This window comes from Gouania willdenowi, chromosome 9 (assembly GCF_900634775.1).
Source record: "Gouania willdenowi chromosome 9, fGouWil2.1, whole genome shotgun sequence".
In the NCBI taxonomy this organism is placed as follows: domain Eukaryota; kingdom Metazoa; phylum Chordata; class Actinopteri; order Blenniiformes; family Gobiesocidae; genus Gouania; species Gouania willdenowi.
Genome location: NC_041052.1, coordinates 20,693,747 through 20,715,027, shown reverse-complemented (window position 1 = coordinate 20,715,027; position 21,281 = coordinate 20,693,747). Strand labels below are relative to the sequence as shown.

General features: G+C 38.2%; 1 protein-coding gene across 1 annotated transcript in view; it reads left to right on the top strand.

The window, feature by feature from the left end:
* LOC114470033 (GDNF family receptor alpha-2-like) overlaps nucleotides 1-21,281 on the top strand; it is an 88,201-nt gene that overhangs the window by 46,354 nt on the left and 20,566 nt on the right. The window contains exon 4 of the mRNA XM_028458022.1: nucleotides 9,686-10,064. Coding sequence (XP_028313823.1) covers nucleotides 9,686-10,064 — 379 coding nt within the window. The remainder of the gene's footprint in view (nucleotides 1-9,685; nucleotides 10,065-21,281) is intronic.

Here is a 21,281-nt window from a genome sequence, read left to right as displayed (position 1 = left end):
ACAAATACCACATTTAGCCCCGTTTCCTTTTATGTGGTTGCTCTCTTCTTTCTGTGATGAAATTAGGATAATTCATCTGATGTTGTTCAGCTGTTTGTTTTCACTTCCGCTCCTTGCTTCTTCCTTCCTTTCTGGCATGAGCTTTAGGAACACAAAAAAAAAAAGTTTTGTTTTGTTTTTTTCTTCCCACCATTACCATCAGTGTGGTCTAATTTATGAAGCTCACAGAGTAGAGGGCCCTATTAAAAGCCTATTTACTGCCAAACAGCAAGATAACAAAAAGCAATGACAGTGCTTTAAATGTCGTTGGCACCAACTAAACATTATGAAACCACAATTGCCAGGGTATTTACAAGTATATAGTGTAATCATTGTGTAAATGCAGGTTTCTGAATTCCCCAAATTAATTCTGCATGTCACATTTTGTCTTCATGGATTCATACACCTGCCATCACTTTACACAAACTGAACTGCTCATTAAACCAACCAACCAATCAAACAACACACATTCAGTGCGCTCACACACACGGGCATGATCAAGAGAGTCTAGTGAAGTTTACATCAAACATTTAACTCATGAAGGAAAATGATTCGGGAAGACTTCAAACAGTTCATTGACGTTTCACAGACGAAAATTGTTTTTTTTTGTTTGAAGGGAAAAACCACAGTCAGCACCAGTTAAGCTGAATAAAAAGGCGACAATGACTCAAATAACCACCGAATGTCATCCGCAATGTGGAAGAGCTAAACATCGCAGAGTAAACAAACCCTGAAGGAGACTCAGGGCAAGAGGAGTTAACCCTGAATCAGTTTCCGTGGAAGCTTCAAGAAATTGAAACCCCGACAAAGCTGTTAGATTTAAGTTGATGAGTCATACCTCTGTCATGCTAGACCTTAAATTAATTATTTCTAAAGGTTTGGTTTGTTAGAGACGCACTAAGAATCGGAAAAGGATAAATAGTTTATTTCCTCAGAGGAAGTTACTTCGTCATTTCTACAGTAACTTATCAAAAATAGAAAGTTTAATGTTGTGGTCCTCACCAGAGGTGTAAAGAGTACCAATATATCCTACACAAGTAGAAGTACTATTACTTGATTGAAATTGTACTCAAGTACATCATGCATAAAATAGTCAAGTACAAGATAAAAGTAGCTCAATTCAATAGTACTCAAAGTAAAAGTTACTATGTTTATTGTTGGTAATAAATCTTGCCACGGTTCCCTTGCATACTGTAAACATCTCATGTATAAACTTAAAAAGGTGGACACCAAATCTTGCACAATTGGAATTTCATTTATTTTCCATAAAGGCATCTGTATAGAATAAAAGGTTTTAAAGGTTAGAAAACAAATAAATAAATAAAATGAAATAACATTAACTAATTCAATTTAAAATAAAATAAATGCTCAGGCTCCAGCCTTGCTACATTTATGAACTCTAAAACTGAGAAAATAAACTCATTTTAATGCTGTTGTGGCAATGTGCATTACGTTTAATCTGATTGGTCAGCTATGATGTCATGAATTTGATTGTTGTCTGGTTATTTGATTTTTTGTAGTTTCACAATGTCTGTTGATCATTTTAAAACAAAAAAAATAATAATTTGCTCAGTAACGGTTGGGTGCAGAAATGTAAATCACTTCTTTTAAAGAGTAACTAAACCCCAAACCCATGTGTATTTACGTGTGTGCCTGTGGTTGTAGTGACACATCTCAGCTGTGAACTTGCTGTGTGTGTGTGCGTACGTGTACAGACACATCATTGTGTGCATTATCATCTGTCTCTGCTCACAGCGCCTGAGTAGGCGTGTCTTACTGCTACATCAGTAACGGCCATAATCAAGGCGTTTTTTTAATATTCCTCCTTAGTGGCCAGTCAGCAGAAAGCAGGGGTTTAGTTACTCTTTAGGTACAAGTAAAATTGCTGATTTAGAATGTACCCATAAAAGCATTTACAGTAACATGAGTACTTGTAATCCATTACTTTCAGCTTTGGTTCTCACTAACTGTAATACTCCATTCATCCATCCACCCATCCATCTATCTAGCATCCATCTTGATAAATACCCATCTTTGGGCAGATGATGATACTATGACTGATAATTTACAAAGCTAAAACACAAAGACAGACAACCAGAGGTACAAACATTCACCATTCATAAATTTAAAAAACGCTGTGTTTTGACACTATGTTGTTATTCAAAGAAAACCAACGCTGCCAGGGAAACAGTGTTTTGCCCATAGGTTGCCTTCAAGCAGAATTCCATTGTTTCATAGTTTTTTGCCCTTGTGACTGTTTTCACCATGAACTGAGGGTTCAATAATGCATAATTGTATCATATGATGTGTTTTAGAAAATAAATAAAGTGGATTATTTATTACTTAGACAGATTTAAATACTGGGAGCCAAAACTTTATGTCCACAATGTTTCTGTTGTGTCTGAAAGTGTTTCTGTTATTTGGCTTGAGTGATTGAAAATTAAAAAAAAAAAAACAAATCCTCACCGTTTGTGGTGTTTCTGGTGAGTCTTCTGACTTTACGTGAGTTTGCTAACTCGTCGCCTGCCTGTTTAGCACACATGGGGTTTGATTAACCTACTTTTAAAGACATTGTTGGGAAAATGTTCCTGGCAAACACACTCAGCCATGCATAGTGTACAACAGAAGTCATCTGAGTTTTACTGCTAAGAGTCGGAAACTTTTTACGATCCCATCTTCCATCTATTTCCTGCATTATCTATAATACTAAGACATCAGACGAACAACGACTTCACTTCTCTTAAACAGCCCTCGCCGTCATTTCTTATCTCCTCTAAAGTAGAGCACCAATGGGATGTGGTGTGATGGAAAGAGCAACAAGTGTGTAGTGTTTTCCATGTCTGTTTGGATCTGTGAGTAATATTTCCAGCACTTTGCTGTGTCTATGCCAAGATCAGTCTGTTAAGTGTTCGGGGTATATTTATCTGTTTTAACAGGAAAAACCATTATTTATGACTTGCACAGCCCTTAATGACATTGATTATGTTTATAGTATCTCGTAGTCAATCACTGCACTCAACTGCCTTTTTGTTCTCTCCTTCATTCAGTGCTTTTAACACTCATTAATGTATGCCACATCAGCCAATGAGGTGTGATACTATATGTGTCCTGACTATTGTGATGCCGAAATTGCTGTTAATTGCACTGCTGATGGGCTGGGTTAAGTATTGTGTACATGAGTCACACATTTTCCCTGAATTAGGCAGGACTAATTGAAAGCTTCCCAGCAAGTGCCTGTCCAATCTGTTAACCTGTATCCTCTCATTTTAGCTCTCTATCTTTGACAATCAGCTACTGTAATCAACTGCTCAAGCCTCCTCTCTCCTCAAGCTTTTTTTCCATTTTTATGGGTCCTCTATCATTAGCTTATCAACCCCTTCTTCCTCAAGGTACGGCAGAGTCTGTTTGCTAAAAAACATTGTTGTGATGCACTTGGAAAATCAATCATAATGCGGTAACATGATACAAAACATTTCCCCTCCTGGCTTCTATCCTCTTCTCTTCACTTGCCCAGGCTATCATCTCATTAGGCGCGTCAAAACCATCAAGTGGGCTTTGAGTCTCATTTTCATCCCTGACATCTTTTTGGGTTAAGTGCCAAATTCAATCTCAGCTGGCCAATCAAAGGTAGTAAAAGCCCATCCCTCGCTGCACTATCGAAAGTGGCTTCAACACTGTTTGGTCAGATAAATCTTAGTCGCTCATCCTTCTGCTATTTCTTTTCATCATGGACTCCCTCACCTCCTCCAGTGGCCCACATTAGAGCCTACAGATGGCCAGGGGAGATATAGGCGCTGCAATCCATCAATGTAATCTAGTCTGAACCTCTGGACAGTCGCCCCATATACTCCTCCTCTAGCAGGATCCCTGTAACCATCTTCAGGCCTGCTTCAGTCAGGCCCTTTGGTTAAACATGGGCCCTGTGGTTGCTTCTTTGTGACCGACGCTCAGAAAATGTATCATTCCTTTAATCACAGATCAGCCGAGGTTCTAACTTGACAAACTTGTCTAATTGTCTCACTCTCTGCCTCTTAGGTTTGATGTTTGTCACTGTCGCAGGAAGAAAATGATCTCACACTGCCTTTTCTGTCACATGCACTAACAAGATGTTCTGCTGCCAGGCATCAGCTGAGCAGTGTTTATTCTCTCCTCTCAGAGAGTGAAAAGGATGAACAAGTTTCTCATAATGATTCCTACATTCATCTATTTCACCCTCCCTAGCCAACCCTCCTGCTCAGGTCACAGGGTACAGGAACAAACTTGAGCTCACTAAAGATCAGTGGTGCGTTTTGTTGACCAAAAATTGTTGTCATAGTTTTCGTCGACTACATCAAGTTTAAAGAGCAACTAAACCCCTGACTTTCCACTAAAAGGAAAATTCAAAAAATGCTTTGATTATAGGCGGGGCTCCTGGAGCAGTTAAGACACGCCCAGTCTATACTGTATAACCTCCAATGAACAAGCTGTGCTATGTTAGCTAGCTATTCATTACTCAACATACCTCTCTATTCACTCTTCTCTCAATCCAACCTACTCACCACAGATTATAGAGCCCACAGGTGCTAGTTTTTATAAAAGGGGCGGGGCTAACAGTGCTTGTTTGTGATGCAAGATGGTCCCAAAATGTCACATGATCGTGTTCTCAGCCAATAGCAAAAATCAATTGTAATAGTTGGGTTTCAACCCATAGAGGGCAGTCACTGACATCTTACGACAAAACATGGGAAATTGAAATACTTTGACTAAAATGTTGAGAGTTGGACCAGGATCAATCAACAGCATCACTTTATACCCAAATACAGTTGTTTTGGGGTTTAGTAATTCTTTAAGTGACAATAACTAGACTATGATGACAAATAAACTAAAAAAAATACATGTGAAAAAAACCGATATCAAAATATATTGATATTTTCATCAATAAAAAACAAACTATAATTTTCACATGGGATGAAATCCAATCAGAACTATGTTTCCACTCAAAACTACTTTTCCTCTTTGGAAGGCAGGATAAGCCTTTATACCATCCAATATCAGGTTGATCAATAATCAATGAATCTTTAAAAATGTTATAAATTCTTACTTACGCTTAATATTTTAGTCGACTATAATCTATAACCAATTTTGTCGACTAAAACTAGATTTGAACTGAAATAGTCCTGATGACTACAGTTTGACTAAAGCTAAATTGAATTTTAGTCAAAAGACTACGACTAAAAATAAAATGAAATTTGCTGCCAAAACGAACACTGCTAAGGTTCTTCCACTCCAGCCTGTCCTCATACATAATGAACTCAAACTAAATGACAGGTTTATGAACTGTGAGAGAATCAGGAGTCTGCATGTCTTAGAAATACCTGCAAAATCCACTTAAAGATCTAAATCCACATTATTTGAGCTGAGATACAGCGTCATTATGTACTGCTCAAGCAAGCGTTTTGGTTAAGTGGATTTAAAAAAAAGGCTCTCTGTTGGCCTGAAACAAACTGTGAATAAGACAGCAGCACCATTCTAAACACCCACATCTGTTGACCTTAGAACTATTCTCTAAACACCCAGCCCATTTATCAGAGCGTCTGATGCATTAACCTTTATACATCTAATGAAAACCCTGGTTTTATGCAAAAGCTGCATTATATGTGTATTCTTTTTTTTAGTGATGAACTTGAGATATTCTCTCAGCATTTTCTTTTCAGTGTCTACAATTACTGTTCTATCTGATGTGACTCAAAACCACAAAATCACTCATTTGAAGTGTGTGTGATTACTTTCCAGTCCTGCAGTGGTCTATGTATCCCCTTTTTTTTTGGATTGATAACATGCAATGCACCACTTGGAGACAATTGAGCATCTCCTGTGCTCCTTTCTAAAACAAATGGTCCTCCTGCCCGGGGCTGTCTGATAGACACAGACTGAGATTGGTTCTGTTGAATAAGAGATGAATCCCTGCGAGTGTCACGGGGCCGCCACAACCTCTGAAATATCATTATCTGCAGGGGAGGGAGGTTAACTTCTCTAATATAGCCAGAATACAAGAGAGGGATGCCACAAGTGAACACAGAAGGCTTTTATTATTATCGGTGATGTCCCAGGAGGAGGAGTGAATGTTTATTTATTTTTTGATGCAACTGTAAATGCAGTATCTCTATAAACCAAGGCATACTTATTAACATAATCAGTTTTCTACACATGATTTGTTGCCTCTGGGCAAACTGCAATGCTTTAGTTTGTGCATATCCTTGAGCAATAAAACATGTGCTCTATTTGCACTTAATGCACAGGTGAATCCTTGAGCTTCACCTGTTTCAGGTATAAGATGTTATGGTGTTTAGGCTTGTTTCCCTATTGATTGGTAAACACATCAATACGTTTGTCAATATTTTCCCAAGGACTCCTGTCTTCTTTTGGCTCTGTCCAATACATGAACAGAAGAGTTGAGATGTTTTTTTTGTTTTTTTTAAATTTCAAAATAAAAGCCCTTTTTTTTTTTTTTTTTTTAATAAAGTAAATGAAGTAAAGATAAAGAAGTATCACAGTGTTTTTTAGGTTCAATGTTTTTGTAATTTACTTATCACGAGATAGCATTACCTAATAATCACAACATTCTCTCATTCATATCTCTGATGTAATCATTAAATCAGTTCGAGTACTACAGGCTTTCCTCTGGTGGCTTACCGTTGACTGGAAGGATTGATGCTATTGAAAAGTCTATTTCAGTTTTTCAAGACGTAGATTTGAGCTTTTTTGCTTTCTTTGTGTGTAGCGTCTTGTGTGTGCAGCCAACACAACTCCAAACAATGTGAGATTAATGAGGTCGGGTTAGAGGCTCAACAATGAGACTTTATTCCCTGTTCTGTGGTTCGATTCACATTGTTTTAAACAAACGCTGTTACTGATATTTTCAGAAAGAGATTTCCACTCCTTTCCAGGAGATGTTTTCAGAATACAAGACACGTTTTTAACTTGTAATTTAAATATTTTTGAGTTATTGCCTTGTCAGGCCAATCTAATGTGTATTTTTCCAGAAAAGGGACGTCATACCAGGGGTGTGCATCGTCACCTGTAGTTAAGATGATCCACGATGATGACATATTAACAATGTAGAGTTAATAGTGATGCTGCTGTTTGCTGAATTATTCATTTAAAACTTTTTTGTGCACTAAATAATGGGAGAAGAAAATGCTGATACATTAATAGTAAATGCGCAATCATAAGAATCAAACCTGAAACAGATTGCGTTGCGCCTGTTTTTGCGCATCATTTTGTCACGTTTTACAGGCAGATGGTAATTGTCACAGCTTTACACACAGTGGCCACGTTTACATGGGAGCTTTAATTCCTCTTTAAAGTGGATTAATTCCTAATGCTAATTTAATTCTGAATTAAACTTAATTCCAAATTAGGTGGATGGTTTATTCGGTTTTTAATTCCGAATTCAATAAGTCCTCTTTCTTGTAAAGAGTTAACAACACTTAAAGCCACTTTAAGTCAATTCTGGTCATTTTGCGTGACTTGTGGCGATGATGCGTTTGGTGACAACATAATCCAACATGGCCGCCCGGACTAGAGCCGACATAATAATAATAAGAGCCTTAAAAGACATGGATCTATTGAAAAGAGAAGATGGACTGAGGCATAAACATGCAGAAATTAACACGAACACATGGACTTATTAAACACATACTGAGATCAACAAACGGAGCTGGCTTCACCGGACAGGTGATACTAAAACCCAGAGATTGAGTAAATGCGTTTCCAGACTGCTGCACACGCTGTAATATCACCAAGTTTATCATTGTAACGTTTGTTAGAGCTACTATCTTTTCCAGGGAGCAAATATTTATTCCTGGTTATTGTTTTCTGGAGTTTTACTGGGCTTTATTTACCAGTGATTAGTTCATATCTCTTCCGCTCCGTGGACCAAAGTATGTTATTGTCGAGCTGCTGCTTCAAAATTACAATCCAAATAAAGGTGAAAGCAGTTCTCACGTGTGGTGTTCTGTGTTACAGCCAACAATAAAAGATTTGTTGTGTGTTTTTTCGATAGACGTGATTGACATGATACATCATGTTCGCCCCCTGTCCAATCAGAGCCTTCCCAACCCCCAGATCTAAAGGCATTCTAAATCGGAATTAACTAAAGCCAAATAAACTGGTTTTCCCTGTAAACCTCAGTTCGGGAATTACTATTTCTATGTAAACACGAAGCAGAACACTTTAATTGAAACTTTCAGTTTCATTTTGCAACTTCCTTTGGGACAAAGGAAGCAACAATAGTTGCTGATAATGTAGTGGGGTGGTCTGGACCCAAAATGCCAGTGCTGGATTTTTATCCCAGTCCACCCCTGTATAAGAGGACAACAAACCAGCAACAGGACCACTTTCTGCTCCCTTGTCAGCGGTACCCTCACTGCCTTCAGGTACCATGAGATCCTCAGAGCCATTGCTGGTGCTGTGGGCCTTGGGTTCTGATGCTGTGCTGGAAGTCCGATCCCCAGACCTGAATCTCGTTCAGCACAACTGGGACATCATGACTTGTTCAATCCACCAATGTCACGTGGCACCACAGGAGTTGATGATGATGATGCTTTATATATTTTTTTTTATTGCATTTATCATTTTAACAACATAAAAACAACAGAATAAGGTGGTAACACATACAAATAAACTTAAGACAGATTATAATACAGAGGAGTATTTCAATTAAGTCTATCCAACAGGGAAATAACTGGTTGCCATATTTTTAAAAATAAAATTTCTTTGTTAATTAAGTGGTATCTAATTTTTTCCAGATGGAGCACATTCCCAAGTTCTTTTACCCACATATCAAAAGCTGTAGGTTTGTCTGATTTCCAGCAAAGCAAGAGAACCTTTCTAGCTAGATGATGATGCTTTGATCCAGGTGTTGAAGGAGTCCTCACACTACTGAGCCTCAATTGGAATTATCTCCAAGACTTTCCACACAAGTTGGATCCTGAGGATTATGATTTCCATTGACCATTGATTTGTCCTCAACTCATTCCACGATGTAATGAATGAAGGAAATATCAACTGGAATATTTCATTTATTGGGACCGAGCATGTTTTAAGTGTTCCCTTTATTTATTTATTTATTTTCAGCAGTGTTTTTGAAACAGTCTGTTCTGCACATACAAACAATCATTAATCAACAAATCCCCACAACCTCAGCAAGCTATTTTTTTGTAAAACAAATTCAGTAAATAGTTTTTTCTGATTTATATTGACACAATAAAAAACAAATTTCATGAGAACGAAAACCATCCATCTAAAACGTTTTATACTGTCTCAGTGTGACAATAAATAACGTAGGCTATAAGAACAATTTGATGCACAAGCACTTTAAAGAGCTTCTCAGAAAGATGAAAAGATTTTTATTCTCGCATTAATATGAAGCTTTGTCTGTTTTATTGATTGCGTTTAACCGTCGTTTAGACAGGTTTGTTATTAAGACAAAAGCTCTCATTTTTAACAGAAATGTTAAAACAATAAAGACAGGAAGAAATAAGTAAAACAGTAAATGTCAACATAGGAAAATAAAGTACCTGAATAAGAAGAAAAAAACAAGGAGAACCTTCAAAGCACAATTCTGTGTCATTAAAACATGTTTTCTCTGTGTTTGTACCCACAGGAATGCTCACAGTGGCCCCAAAAAGCTTCCACTGTCCCAACACTGAAAGAAACTGCAACCCATGCCTGGATGCAGCTAAAGCTTGTAACCTCAATAGCAGCTGCAAAAGGCAACGCTCCAACTACATCGCAATCTGCAGCAAGGAGGACGCCAACAAGGGAGAGACCTGCAACAGGAAGCGCTGTCACAAGGCCCTGAGATCCTTCCTGGACCGCGTGCCTCCTGAGTTCAGTCACCGGCTGCTCTTCTGCCCCTGCCAGACCGAGGGCTGTGCCGAGCGACGCAGGCAAACCATCGTGCCTGATTGCTCCTTCAAAGATAAGGAAAAGCCCAACTGTCTGGAGCTACGTAGGATCTGTCGCCAGGACCCTCTCTGCAGGTAAGGGAAGGGGAGTGCAGAGAGCTGTTTGTGTTAAGTATTAAAAGTGGCATTTCATTTACAGGATCTCTTGCAATCCTGCAGGTTTTTCCTGCATGTGTTTACATTGTGCTTGTGGAACAGATTGACAGATTTGAATAATGTAACACTTTGGTTTCAAAAACAAACACGCTTCATCGTGATCTTACAATCATTAGAGCAAAAGAAAAAGAAAATTGGATCCCCGTGTTGAAGTAGGTTCCCTCTGTGGTTAGTCTCTTCACCCTACTCTGCCATAAAGTTAGTATCCCTCTGTTGTAGCTGTCTAAGCACCCACAGCTAAAAGATGCAGGATAAAGATGTGAGTCTAAGTTAAAGGGACAACTCTCAATTAAACTGAACAACACATTAGTGGATCATTTTACCTCTATCGGGTTCAAGCTGCCAAGTTCAATTCCCACCTATCAAGCCATGACATGTTTCCCTTGGTTAGAGCTGCTGGGTACAAGTCAAACACAGTTTGTGTCCGACACAGCCACAACTCTGCTACATTCAATCACCTAAAAAGCAGCACTTCCAGCTAGTTAGAGAAGTTTTGCTCTGCATTCATTAGTATAAAAGTATTAAATGGGGGACATTTAAATAATTCCAAGCATTTAATAGCTAATTTATGAGCCTAATGGAGTTCGACCGAGTGTAAGGCCCCTGAAAGCATGCTGCTAAAAATAATACTATGAATTAACAGGAACAGAAAACTTTTCACCTCTACTTCATGAGGCAGATGATTATTTGGCTGATATAATTCTGTAACAAAAAAAAAAAAAAAAAAAAAAAAAACGATGGCGCTTAGCAGAGTTTGTGAGATCATCACACCAACTCTCTGTCTCACCAAAGCTTGTATGAAATATGCAATTAGCTTAGCTTTAGGTGTGACCTTTTAAATTACAATCAGGTGTTTACACTTCTTTTGTTAACACCTTATGTTATTTATATATACAGTATATTTTGGGTTGGTGTTGGTTGTGCTTAAATTATTACAAGAGTGTAGGGTGCAGCCTCCTGGTGGACCATGAAGGTACTACAGGATGTCCTTGAGAAGGTCATTTGAATTAATGTGTATACTAATATTTCAGTATGCATTATTGTATTAGGATGGATATAAACTGTTCATATTTACAATAAGTAATGTGATAAAACAACATGATCAGAAGACTTGAACCAATAAAAGTGTGACTACTTACTGACTACATTGCAACCTGTGGCAGGATGCAAACCAACAAAAATGGAATTGTAGTGCTTTTTCTAAAACAAAGATTAACAAAGTTATCCAGATTTATATATCAGCATGTTTTTTCTGCTGTAAAACTGCAGGCCCAAAGCAAGTGTACGATGTAGTGTTATTACTATTATCCTTGCACCATCTGCTTCTCAAAGTGCCCTTAAATATGAATACAATAACGTGGAATTAAGTGACACACTCAGATGCACTCCATAGATGAGGAGTCACTGGTCGGATGCAAATGGGATTAATTGTCAAAGTTGCACAGATAGATAAACCTTCAGGAATCTGATGCTTCTTGGTCTCTCACATGTTTAAAGGTGCAGTCCGCAACTCTCAAACTAACTACTGGTGTAATGTAAAGCTGTCCTTACAGAGTGACAGCTTTAGTAAATATAACAAAAAGTCACTTTTATAAGAGTTGCAGACTGTACCTTTAAGGGGGTAGAGTTGCTGATTATAATAACCAAAACATGGTGAAGACAATACTCGTAAATACTTTGAGTAGATTTTGATGGCTTTGACATGGGGATTTTAAGGCACTCGGACCAAACAGGAGACAACCACCGTAAGAACAGAGCACAATTAATTGATTCATTAGAATTAATCCACTTTTATGTGAAAGTTTAGGGACTTCTACACTTTCTTTAGAGTTGTTAATATCTTTAAAAAATTATGTCAAAAGCTCAGGTGTGATATTGTTTTTGATCCATCTGGTTGCATTAATTATGCATACAGTCTAATGCTGTTAGCCCAAGTTCATATTGAATTATGTGTTTCTGAAGTAATCAATCCTAAACTTGGATCACATTAGACATTTTTAGGATTAGGTATGTGTCAGGAAATTCTCTGCAGTTCAAACCCCGATAGCACACATGCATCTCGCCGACGTCGGCACGATGAATAAAATTGCATCGGCGAAACGTATTATGGAGAGCATTTGCTTATTGGGCAGACGTCGCAGAGACATCAGCGTTTGGACGATGGATTAAAGATGCTCAGCGCAGCCTCTCTACAGCTTATATTAACCTTTATTTAGCTCGGATTATTCAATTAGTATAAATATCTCCATATCCATTGTCGTGTATTTATTTAAATCTGATAGGAATATGGCAATATCACAACAACAAGAAAAAAACAATAAACTACCATTAAATAGCTTATTATGTGTGGACAAAATAAAGAGAGACACAGTTCATGATCATAAATGTATTTTCAGCTTCATGGAAGTGACATTTTTAGTTCTACAATTTTATAAGTGGCATCACCAATTTGGGGGGAAAAAACACACAGAATGACACATTAGGAGTAGAATGCAGACGCACGATCTGAGGCCGACATCGGCGAGACGTATGCGTGCTATCTGGGAATGGACTGGCCTTTTTAAAGTTTTAGATTGGCTGTTTTACTCGATAAATTATTTCAGATATTGTAAAGTGAAATGTACTGATGGTTATTGATGAAATGTGATTGATTTATTTGCAGACTCATTACTGAGAACAGTTTCACTCAAAAAATTCACTCATCTCCTCTTCCTAGAGGTGATCACGCTTCTTGTCTCACCTGTTAATGGCAAAAAAAAGTAATTCCTCTCCACCAACATTAAATCCAACCACCATCCTGAGAAAGAGTAAAACTCTATCACCTTTGCCTTAAATTTATGATTGTCTCGATAATTACCTGCTTGCCTGCATTGTGTAATCTGTTTTCAGCTGAGTTGCTTTCTTTGACCTTTGGGCCCCTCAGGTGTCTGCTGTGCGTCTTCTTATTGGGAAAGATGAAATAGAACGTTAAAGCTCATTATCTGTGGCTGCATTGTGCCCCACAGAGGTCAACAGCTCGATCAGTGTGTGCACACACCAACACAAAGCATGGATACACATTAGTCTCAGCACAGGCAGGCCAACAACTGCACAGGAGCCATTCACACAAGTTTACACACTTACATACAGCCAATCTCAGCCACAACATAATTCTAATAATCCACTGTGCTCTCCCCTGCTGTGTGTAAGTGCTGCCATGCAAGCCAATGTCACCACGATTCATTTACTCTGAGACATCTTTGGTCAGTGCTGCTGACACCGCTGTGTGATTGGTGATTTTTATCCTACCATGATGTGTCCACCATCGCCTCTATCTCGTAAGATCCCCTCAAATGTCCTCTGACTCCTGTGGCTTCTTCTGTCTGTCACATGATGCATCAAACCTGGTCTGTCACACGTCCTAGAAGACCTTCAAGTCTTCAATTTATTTCATCTGTTAGACATGACGAATATGATGCTGATGAAGAAAAACTTCACTGATCAGAGTTTGTTTTTATGACCCCAGTCGTGAATGAAAAAAAGCTCCCAAAACACCAAAGTTGATGCTCATTTCAATGCAAAGTTTATCTTTCTCATTTCTTTTTGAGATGAGTTGATAAAAGTAGGAGAAAGATCAGTCACTGACAGTTCTGTTTCCCCCAGGGGACGCCTGTCTGGCTCCAAAAGGCGGAATCACAGCTTGCCCAAAGCCATTTTATTTTAACACAAGAGATGGATGGAGGGAAGAAAAGGAGGAAAATGAGAGGGTATAAAAAAGGAGGAGGGAGAGATAATGAGACACAGAGGAGGAGAAAAAGGTGAAGGAGGGTCAAGGAATCGATCATGGCCGTAAAGCTACAGCGGCAGGTTGGAGGTCAGGTGTTTGGTCACACAGCCAAGGATCTTAGCATTCAACCCCCTGGCCTTCGCAAAGTCTTACCAACTCATTCTGGTGCATAGATTGTCATAGTTTAGAACAAATCCATTCCAAGCAATATAATATTGCCACTTTATTATTTCAAACTGGAAAATATTCAGCTATGAGAGACTTTTCACCATCAAAGGAGCTGTCCAATGGCTTCTTTTTGGAGTTTCTGTTCAGCTCATCAGGTGCCAAATTGGCAGTTACTCTACCTTTGATGGCTATTCAGATTGTTCCAGGTGGAGCACAGAGCTCGATTAAAGAAAACAATAAACATTTGAAAAGATATCAAATGTAGAATTCTGGCTCATGCTTTGTGGAATATTGCCCTGGATGATTTTTCTGTTTGCCTGGCCCCTGTGGAGGTAGTTACTGACATATGTTGGGAATCCGTCTGTTGTGCTTTTTCAGCAATTCTTGGAAAACTGACCCTAATATTCTTGCACCAACATTAAAAAACGCATTTCAGTGCTTACAGCAACGTTTATCTCTTTCTACTTTTCACCTTCACAGTCTGTTCAATATATGCCAAGTCATTTCATTTGAAAATGATGGGTCTTCAAAGTGACTTAGGCTGTATGATGATGTTCCATTTTTGGATTGGGAGGGATATGCGTACAAATGCATTTATGCATCCAATTTTCATGTCACTTTACATAACACATACTCAATGAAGCCTAGCCCATAGTGCATCGACTTGTATGTGTGTAGTCGTGCATTGATCCGCCACAGAATCAATGCAACACTTCTCTATGTTTGCTGTATTTCCCCCAGCTCTCCCAGCTCATGGGGATTGAGTTCATAGGCTGCTGGTTTTCAAAGTGAGCAGCTGGGAGATGATAGATCGACGTACAGGTTACCTGACCCAGCTTGTGACATTGTGTACCGCTGCCTGACTCCATTGCTTTCTCACTAAAACACACACACACACACACACACACACACACTGAGGGAACAGTGAAGGGAACATAAGGGAAAACCAGTATGCTCTATATGACCAACTCCCACATCTCACCACAGACACACACACACATGCACAATTTTGCTCTTGTGTGTGTGTGTGTGTGTGTGTGTGAATCATATTTGTACATGTCTTCCAAGAATCCCCTGGCCACTCATTTTTCTTCCTATACCTCCTGTTCACACGTGCTCAGCTCTTTATGAAGTACTGTAACTTTAATGAGCTGCTCAGGAAATGAGCTACTTACTTTATTGTGTACAGGAACAGGGTAAATTATTTAATGTACATGGAAATTATTGACATAATAACCCAGCATGTACAAATACAACTGTCTACTTGAGGAACTTAAATTATGTATTGTATGTTTGTTTTTTGCTAAAGATTGGCATATTTGCTTATTAAACATGTGCCCATCATCCACATTGATTTTGCATTGTATTACCTTATTCCATCCTCAGGATTAATCTCTTTTACAGTTTTTTTTCAATTGCTATCAAGCATTGGTTGAAACTGAAGTCACATGGTCAAAACTTTTAACACAGGCTGTGTCTGAATTAGGGGTGGGAACCTCTGGGTACCTCACAATACGATACGATACGCGATACAAAGCTCACAATAATGATTATCTCACGACATGACAGTACTGAGATTATCGATATATTGGTCAGAAATCAATCTACAATAATCTATGACATAACAAGAAAAAAAAATATTAAGTGAAAAAATACCATTTTTATTTTATATCTCTGAAAGACAATAAATTGAAAAAGTGTCATATGAACAGTGACACTATTTTAGTGCAACATTTCTGTAAATAAGTGTCAACATATCAATGTAAATGAATAAGTATCTCCAATAGTGCTTTCTGTAAACAAAAAATAGGGTATTTCTTACCAGTGACACCACTATAGTGTAATATTCCAGTAAACAATATATTGGTTCCTTCAACAAACAGTGACAAAAAAACCTACCTGCACATTTTAGTGAAAAAGCAGAAAAGGTTTTGGGGAAAAAAAAAATCGATAAAAAATTGATAGTGCGAGCATATCGATTAATTGATTGTGCGAAAAAAATATCGTGATATATTGCCGTATTGAGATATCGTCACACTCCTAGTCTTAATAGTCCCTCCCATCTCCTTTCCCATCTACTTCTCCATAACCCCGTGGATGACGTCATGGGGTTAAGGAAAGGTGTTAGGAAAGGATGATCACGTTTGTTTTGACAATCAGACGCACTTCCACTAGGTGACGTAATATTCCGGCGGCTGCGTCTCTTTCCCTCACCTTAATTAAAGAAAATTTGAACGCTCTTTTATCATGGCCACCACTTCCGTGGGTTAAAGAGTAGTGGATAGGAAAGGAGACAGGAGGGACTATTCGGATGCAACCCCTAGTCTGCAAAACAGACATCCATGTGGACTAAACTGTGAATCACTTTTGATTGCTTTCACACAAAATGCATTCAGTGACCACCGTCACCAAAACTCATGAACTCTTTTCTCAGTCACTAGTTCACCATCTGCAAAACGTTTTGTCAAAACCGTTCAAAACACAATCAAAACAGAATGATGGGGAGAAAAAACATGGGGAATGTCTGCTGCAGCCACATTGAAATCTGTATTAAAAAATATTGGCAGTAAAACAATGATGAAATTCCAAACACAGCTGAGTGTAGTTTGTAGATCCTGTGTTTGGCCTCATTAGAAACAAAGAAGTGGATCTGATTCTTTTTCTTTAGGCTAAGTAAGGATCAAAGAGTAGCGTATGAGGTTGTAGGAAGAGCGGCCAGGAGAGGAAGAGGAGGAGCTGTGTTCTGATGAATTCAGGGCCACAGTGATTGACCATGTGCTAAATCATAGACTCTCTCTTATAGAGGCTGCAGCTAAACTTGCAGCGTTCAACAGTTGCGTCAATTATGAAAATCTTCCAGCAAAACAATAGGCAATACATGCATCCCACAATTACTGTATTGAAGCAGATTTTACAAAATAAAGTAATCTATGGCTTTATAAAAACACCTCGCCAGAGACGACATAAGGTGTGACAAGGATTGAATTTTTATTCTGCCCTGGATTTCTAAGATTCTGCATTTTTCTGTTTAGAGTAATGTTTATATTTGTTGTAAGCTACTGAAGTACCTGTGTAAAAGCACACATTTTCATCGTCTTGTTGCAATACATCACAGCATATACAATAATTTAGAACCATCAAAGTGCAAAGATCTTATTTTATAATAAAATACTGATGCACCTGACAAGAATCATTCAAGATAGAAATAGAAGATGTATTTTACGTAATGCACTTTGTTGTTAGTATTTTGTAGTGCAGTGTGCTCGGAGTGACACTGTGTGTTTCCACAGTGAGACTATTTACTAGTGTGTGGTTGAATGAGCTTCTTTTGAGACGTGTATGAAGTGTTTTGTTGGTGAGAAACACTTCTGAGAATAAGATGAACTGTTGAGCGGAGATGGAAATGCGGACTGTGTTAAGAGTTTTGAACATGTGACTTCAGTTTCGACTAATGCTTGAAAAAACTGTAAAGATGTTTGACTGAGAAGTCGTTAAATGCTCCTCACAGTCAGTTGCTGACCTTGATCGTTGAATGTCAAGTGCTTGAAAATGCAGACATTGGCACAGTTGATATATTTTTGCAATACAATTGCTACTGAAGTAACATTTAGTGAAGCAGGGGCCGATGACTCATATTGGAATTAGAGTAATAGATAATAGCTACTTATTCTCAACATCATTTCTGGTCTATGTAGAGAGTAAGTCATCAGAACAGCCGTGTATCCACTCTGTGCTCAGGTACTTTGTAAATATAATGATCATGGAGTGGCTCACACTAGTTTCACTTTAGGGGACACCTTAACTTGTTAAAGAATCATGTAATGTTCTGTCATGAGTAGCTCAATATAAACTGGGTTTTCATTACAGATTTTTGCTAAATAAAAGCGATAATTTTTTGCGCTTTGAACGTGTTTCTATTGAAGGTTATTTTGGGCAAGAGCGTTGTAACTCTCATGGAATCTCATCCTGTGTGGCTCGTGGTTAAGGAAGCAGGCTTGTAATCAGAGGGTCACGGGTTCGAATCTCACCGGGCCATCACTGTGGGATGCTGAGCAAGTCCATTAACCCCAATCCAATTGGTCCCCAGACGCCAGCAATTGGCAGCACACCGCTACCCCTGGGGGAAAATGGGTAAAAGTGCAGATAAGAATTTTGCTACGGTGATGAATAATAAGTACATTATTATTATAACACTCCATATTCCTTTGTTGTTTCATGTCTAATGTAATAATAATGCTAAGTAATGTCCCGTCTCCTCTTCTGTCTACAAGTACCGCTCCATGTTTTCTCGGAGAGAAGTGGTCATGTGACCAGGAACCTCACGTCACGTGATGTGTATTTGCGGACAAAGTGTTTCCATAGCGCTTTTGAGACACATTTCATTATCGAAACGTGTAAAATTCCTCCTCGTGAAAGCGTAACAACCTTTTAGCGGTATTTGAGTGTTTTTTCGAAATTCATGTATCCATTAGCAGTTTTTATTGCGCAATTTAGATTTAGCGCATTTCCAAGGGTAATGGAAACACAGCTATAGATGATTTGTGAGATTGATGTTTCATGAGTAACTAAACCACGAGGTTGTGACTGTGATGTCTGTCCATGCTGAAAATTCAAAATAATGCCTTGATCATGGACGGGGCTCCTGGAGCCCAGTCACTCTCCAAAGAACAATCATTGCTGTGCTAGCAACCTACTTAATACTCGCTATACCTCTCTGTTCAAAATGATCTCAGTTCAACCTAGCCACCCCAGATTGCAGAGTCGACAGGTGCTAGTTTTTATAGAAGGGGCGGGGCCAACAGTGGTGGTTAGTGACGTAAGAAGCCACCAAAGCGACACAAACCCCCGTTCTTAACCAAAAAGTATTAAAGTGTATATGATGGTAGGTTGAATTACCACGTACACATACTTTACTTTGTACTAAAAATCATTTCCATGCTGTGTCTCTGAATAATTAGCTCAACAGGATCCCTGAGTATTAAAAAAAAATGACAGAAAATGCTTCATAAAGAGCTAAAAATGCACATGGACCTCTCTGTAGTACCTGGCCTGTGTGGGTTTTTTACAAGATGTAAAAGTAAAATAAAAGTAAGTCTATTTTGATGGTGTTAAAGTCTGGTTCTGTTCGCACCCCATGTGTTAATTAAGGAACCGTTGTCGTATGTTGCACATTCTACACGCACAATGTGTATCTTTTTCTGGTCTTCAGCTGATGTGTTTGGCTTCAGCTGCTTTACTTTAGAGAAGCAAGAGTGTGAAAGAAACAGCGTATGGGAGGTAGCGGGGGGTTTGTAGCGGTTGAAAAAAACCACTTGTGCATTTAATTCCAATACATGGATTAGTATATGCCCATTTATGTTGCTAACTGTAATCTCTAAAAGAACACAGGATTGTGGAAACTGCAGCTATTATTACTGATAAGGCTTTATCCTTTTCTTTACAATCTCTTACTCCAGTTGTGTTATATGTATTATAAATGCATTAATTAACATTTGGGCTTCAGGCCTATCAAAAGAAGAGTCAGCTTTTAATTTAAAAAAAATATCAATTAGAGCCTAAGCTTTTCCTTCTATGACTTTTAAGACACATTTATTGCATTTCTAGTTTAAGTTGAGTGTTTTTGAATAACTTCTTTATTTAATATAATTAGCTAATGCTTTTTTTTTTTTTTTTTTTAATGATCGGTAATGACTGACAGGATTCTGGTAAATGAGTTATTTTTGTTTGTTGTGGGAGACACTTTCAACAAACATGAATAAAATGGTCTAATTAATGGTGGACATCACACACACACACACACACGTACACACACACACACGCACACACACGCACAAACACTATTAACATAAAAAAAATCAGTCACATCACATTATTACAACAACATCAGGGTAAACAAGGCTACAGGATAATTTATTAAAATAGATCAGTTTGTTCTTGTGATAGTACAACAAGACAGGATGGAAAACAACATGTTTGAAGTCTGAGTTAACGTGCTGGTCCACTGGTCATCATTTTAGTTTGTGATAACATAAAAAAAAATGTATATTAAAATCCAGCCATTGTCAGAGTCAGAGACTGATCATCATTGGATAAAATGATCACATGACGGATGGACAGGGACAGGTATTATACATGTCATTTCAAGGACTGTTTGCATCAGATCATTATGTTCACAGCATGCTGATCTATTTTCTGGATCAATTAAAATGAACACACTTACTTGAAATGTTTCACCCGTCACACAGTTCTCACACACCTCTGGCCTCAGCGATGGAGTGAGAAAAAGCAGTATGAAATCTAAAGTTCTCTATGTTTGTTAAAATGTAGAGGTTTTCAGTCTTCATATTAAGCTTAATTTAATGAAATGTAAAACCTACTGGGTTGTAATTAAAAGATTTAAAAGATTTGTTTATTTTCTAAAAGGCAAAAGATTTGCATTCGTGCACTGTTTTTCTGTTTGGCTTTAATTCTCTGCTGACTAAGGAAGCAAAAGGTTGTGCGTCATATGACAGCTACGCTAAAGTGCCTGTGTTTGACTGAATGCCATCTGTCCACATTGCCCTTTTAGAGTATTGACTGGGAATTCCAATGAGTACAGTGGTGCCAAAAAACGAAAAAAAAATAAATAAATAAATATGCTGGTAACTGTCCAGACACATTTGAGAGAAAACAGTGGTGCGATAAAGGGAACAGTCACCTCTGACTACAGCAGCACAGGCATTGTCTCAGTGTTTCAAGCAGAAACTATGAATAAAAGAAGGCCTGAAAAAGAGTTGTTCTTCAAACTTTCTTTCTGTAATAAAACTCATAAAAACAGAAAAAAAATGTCAAATCTTGGCATTGCCAGTTTCTCACTCTATGATTATTCGTTTAAAAGCAAGTGAAAAAACCCTACGCAGTCCTATTGATTGAACCAGCCTTGGATATGCAGTAATTTGACGTTACAGTAATAATTAGTGTTCTGTGCAAGTGACAACAGGATATAAATAAACCAGAAGAGGCACATAGATGAGGGGTAATATAGAATATAACACAAACAACCATGAGGACAAAAGTGGTCAAAGTTAGGAGGGAGGCGTGCAAAGAGAGACTCCCTTTTGTTTTTCTCATTTGCTGCGTGTAGCTGTTATTATGTTGGCAGCCATTGTGACATGATTATTGTTATAGTCTTTGTAGATGAGTGCGAGATATGGTTTCTAAAG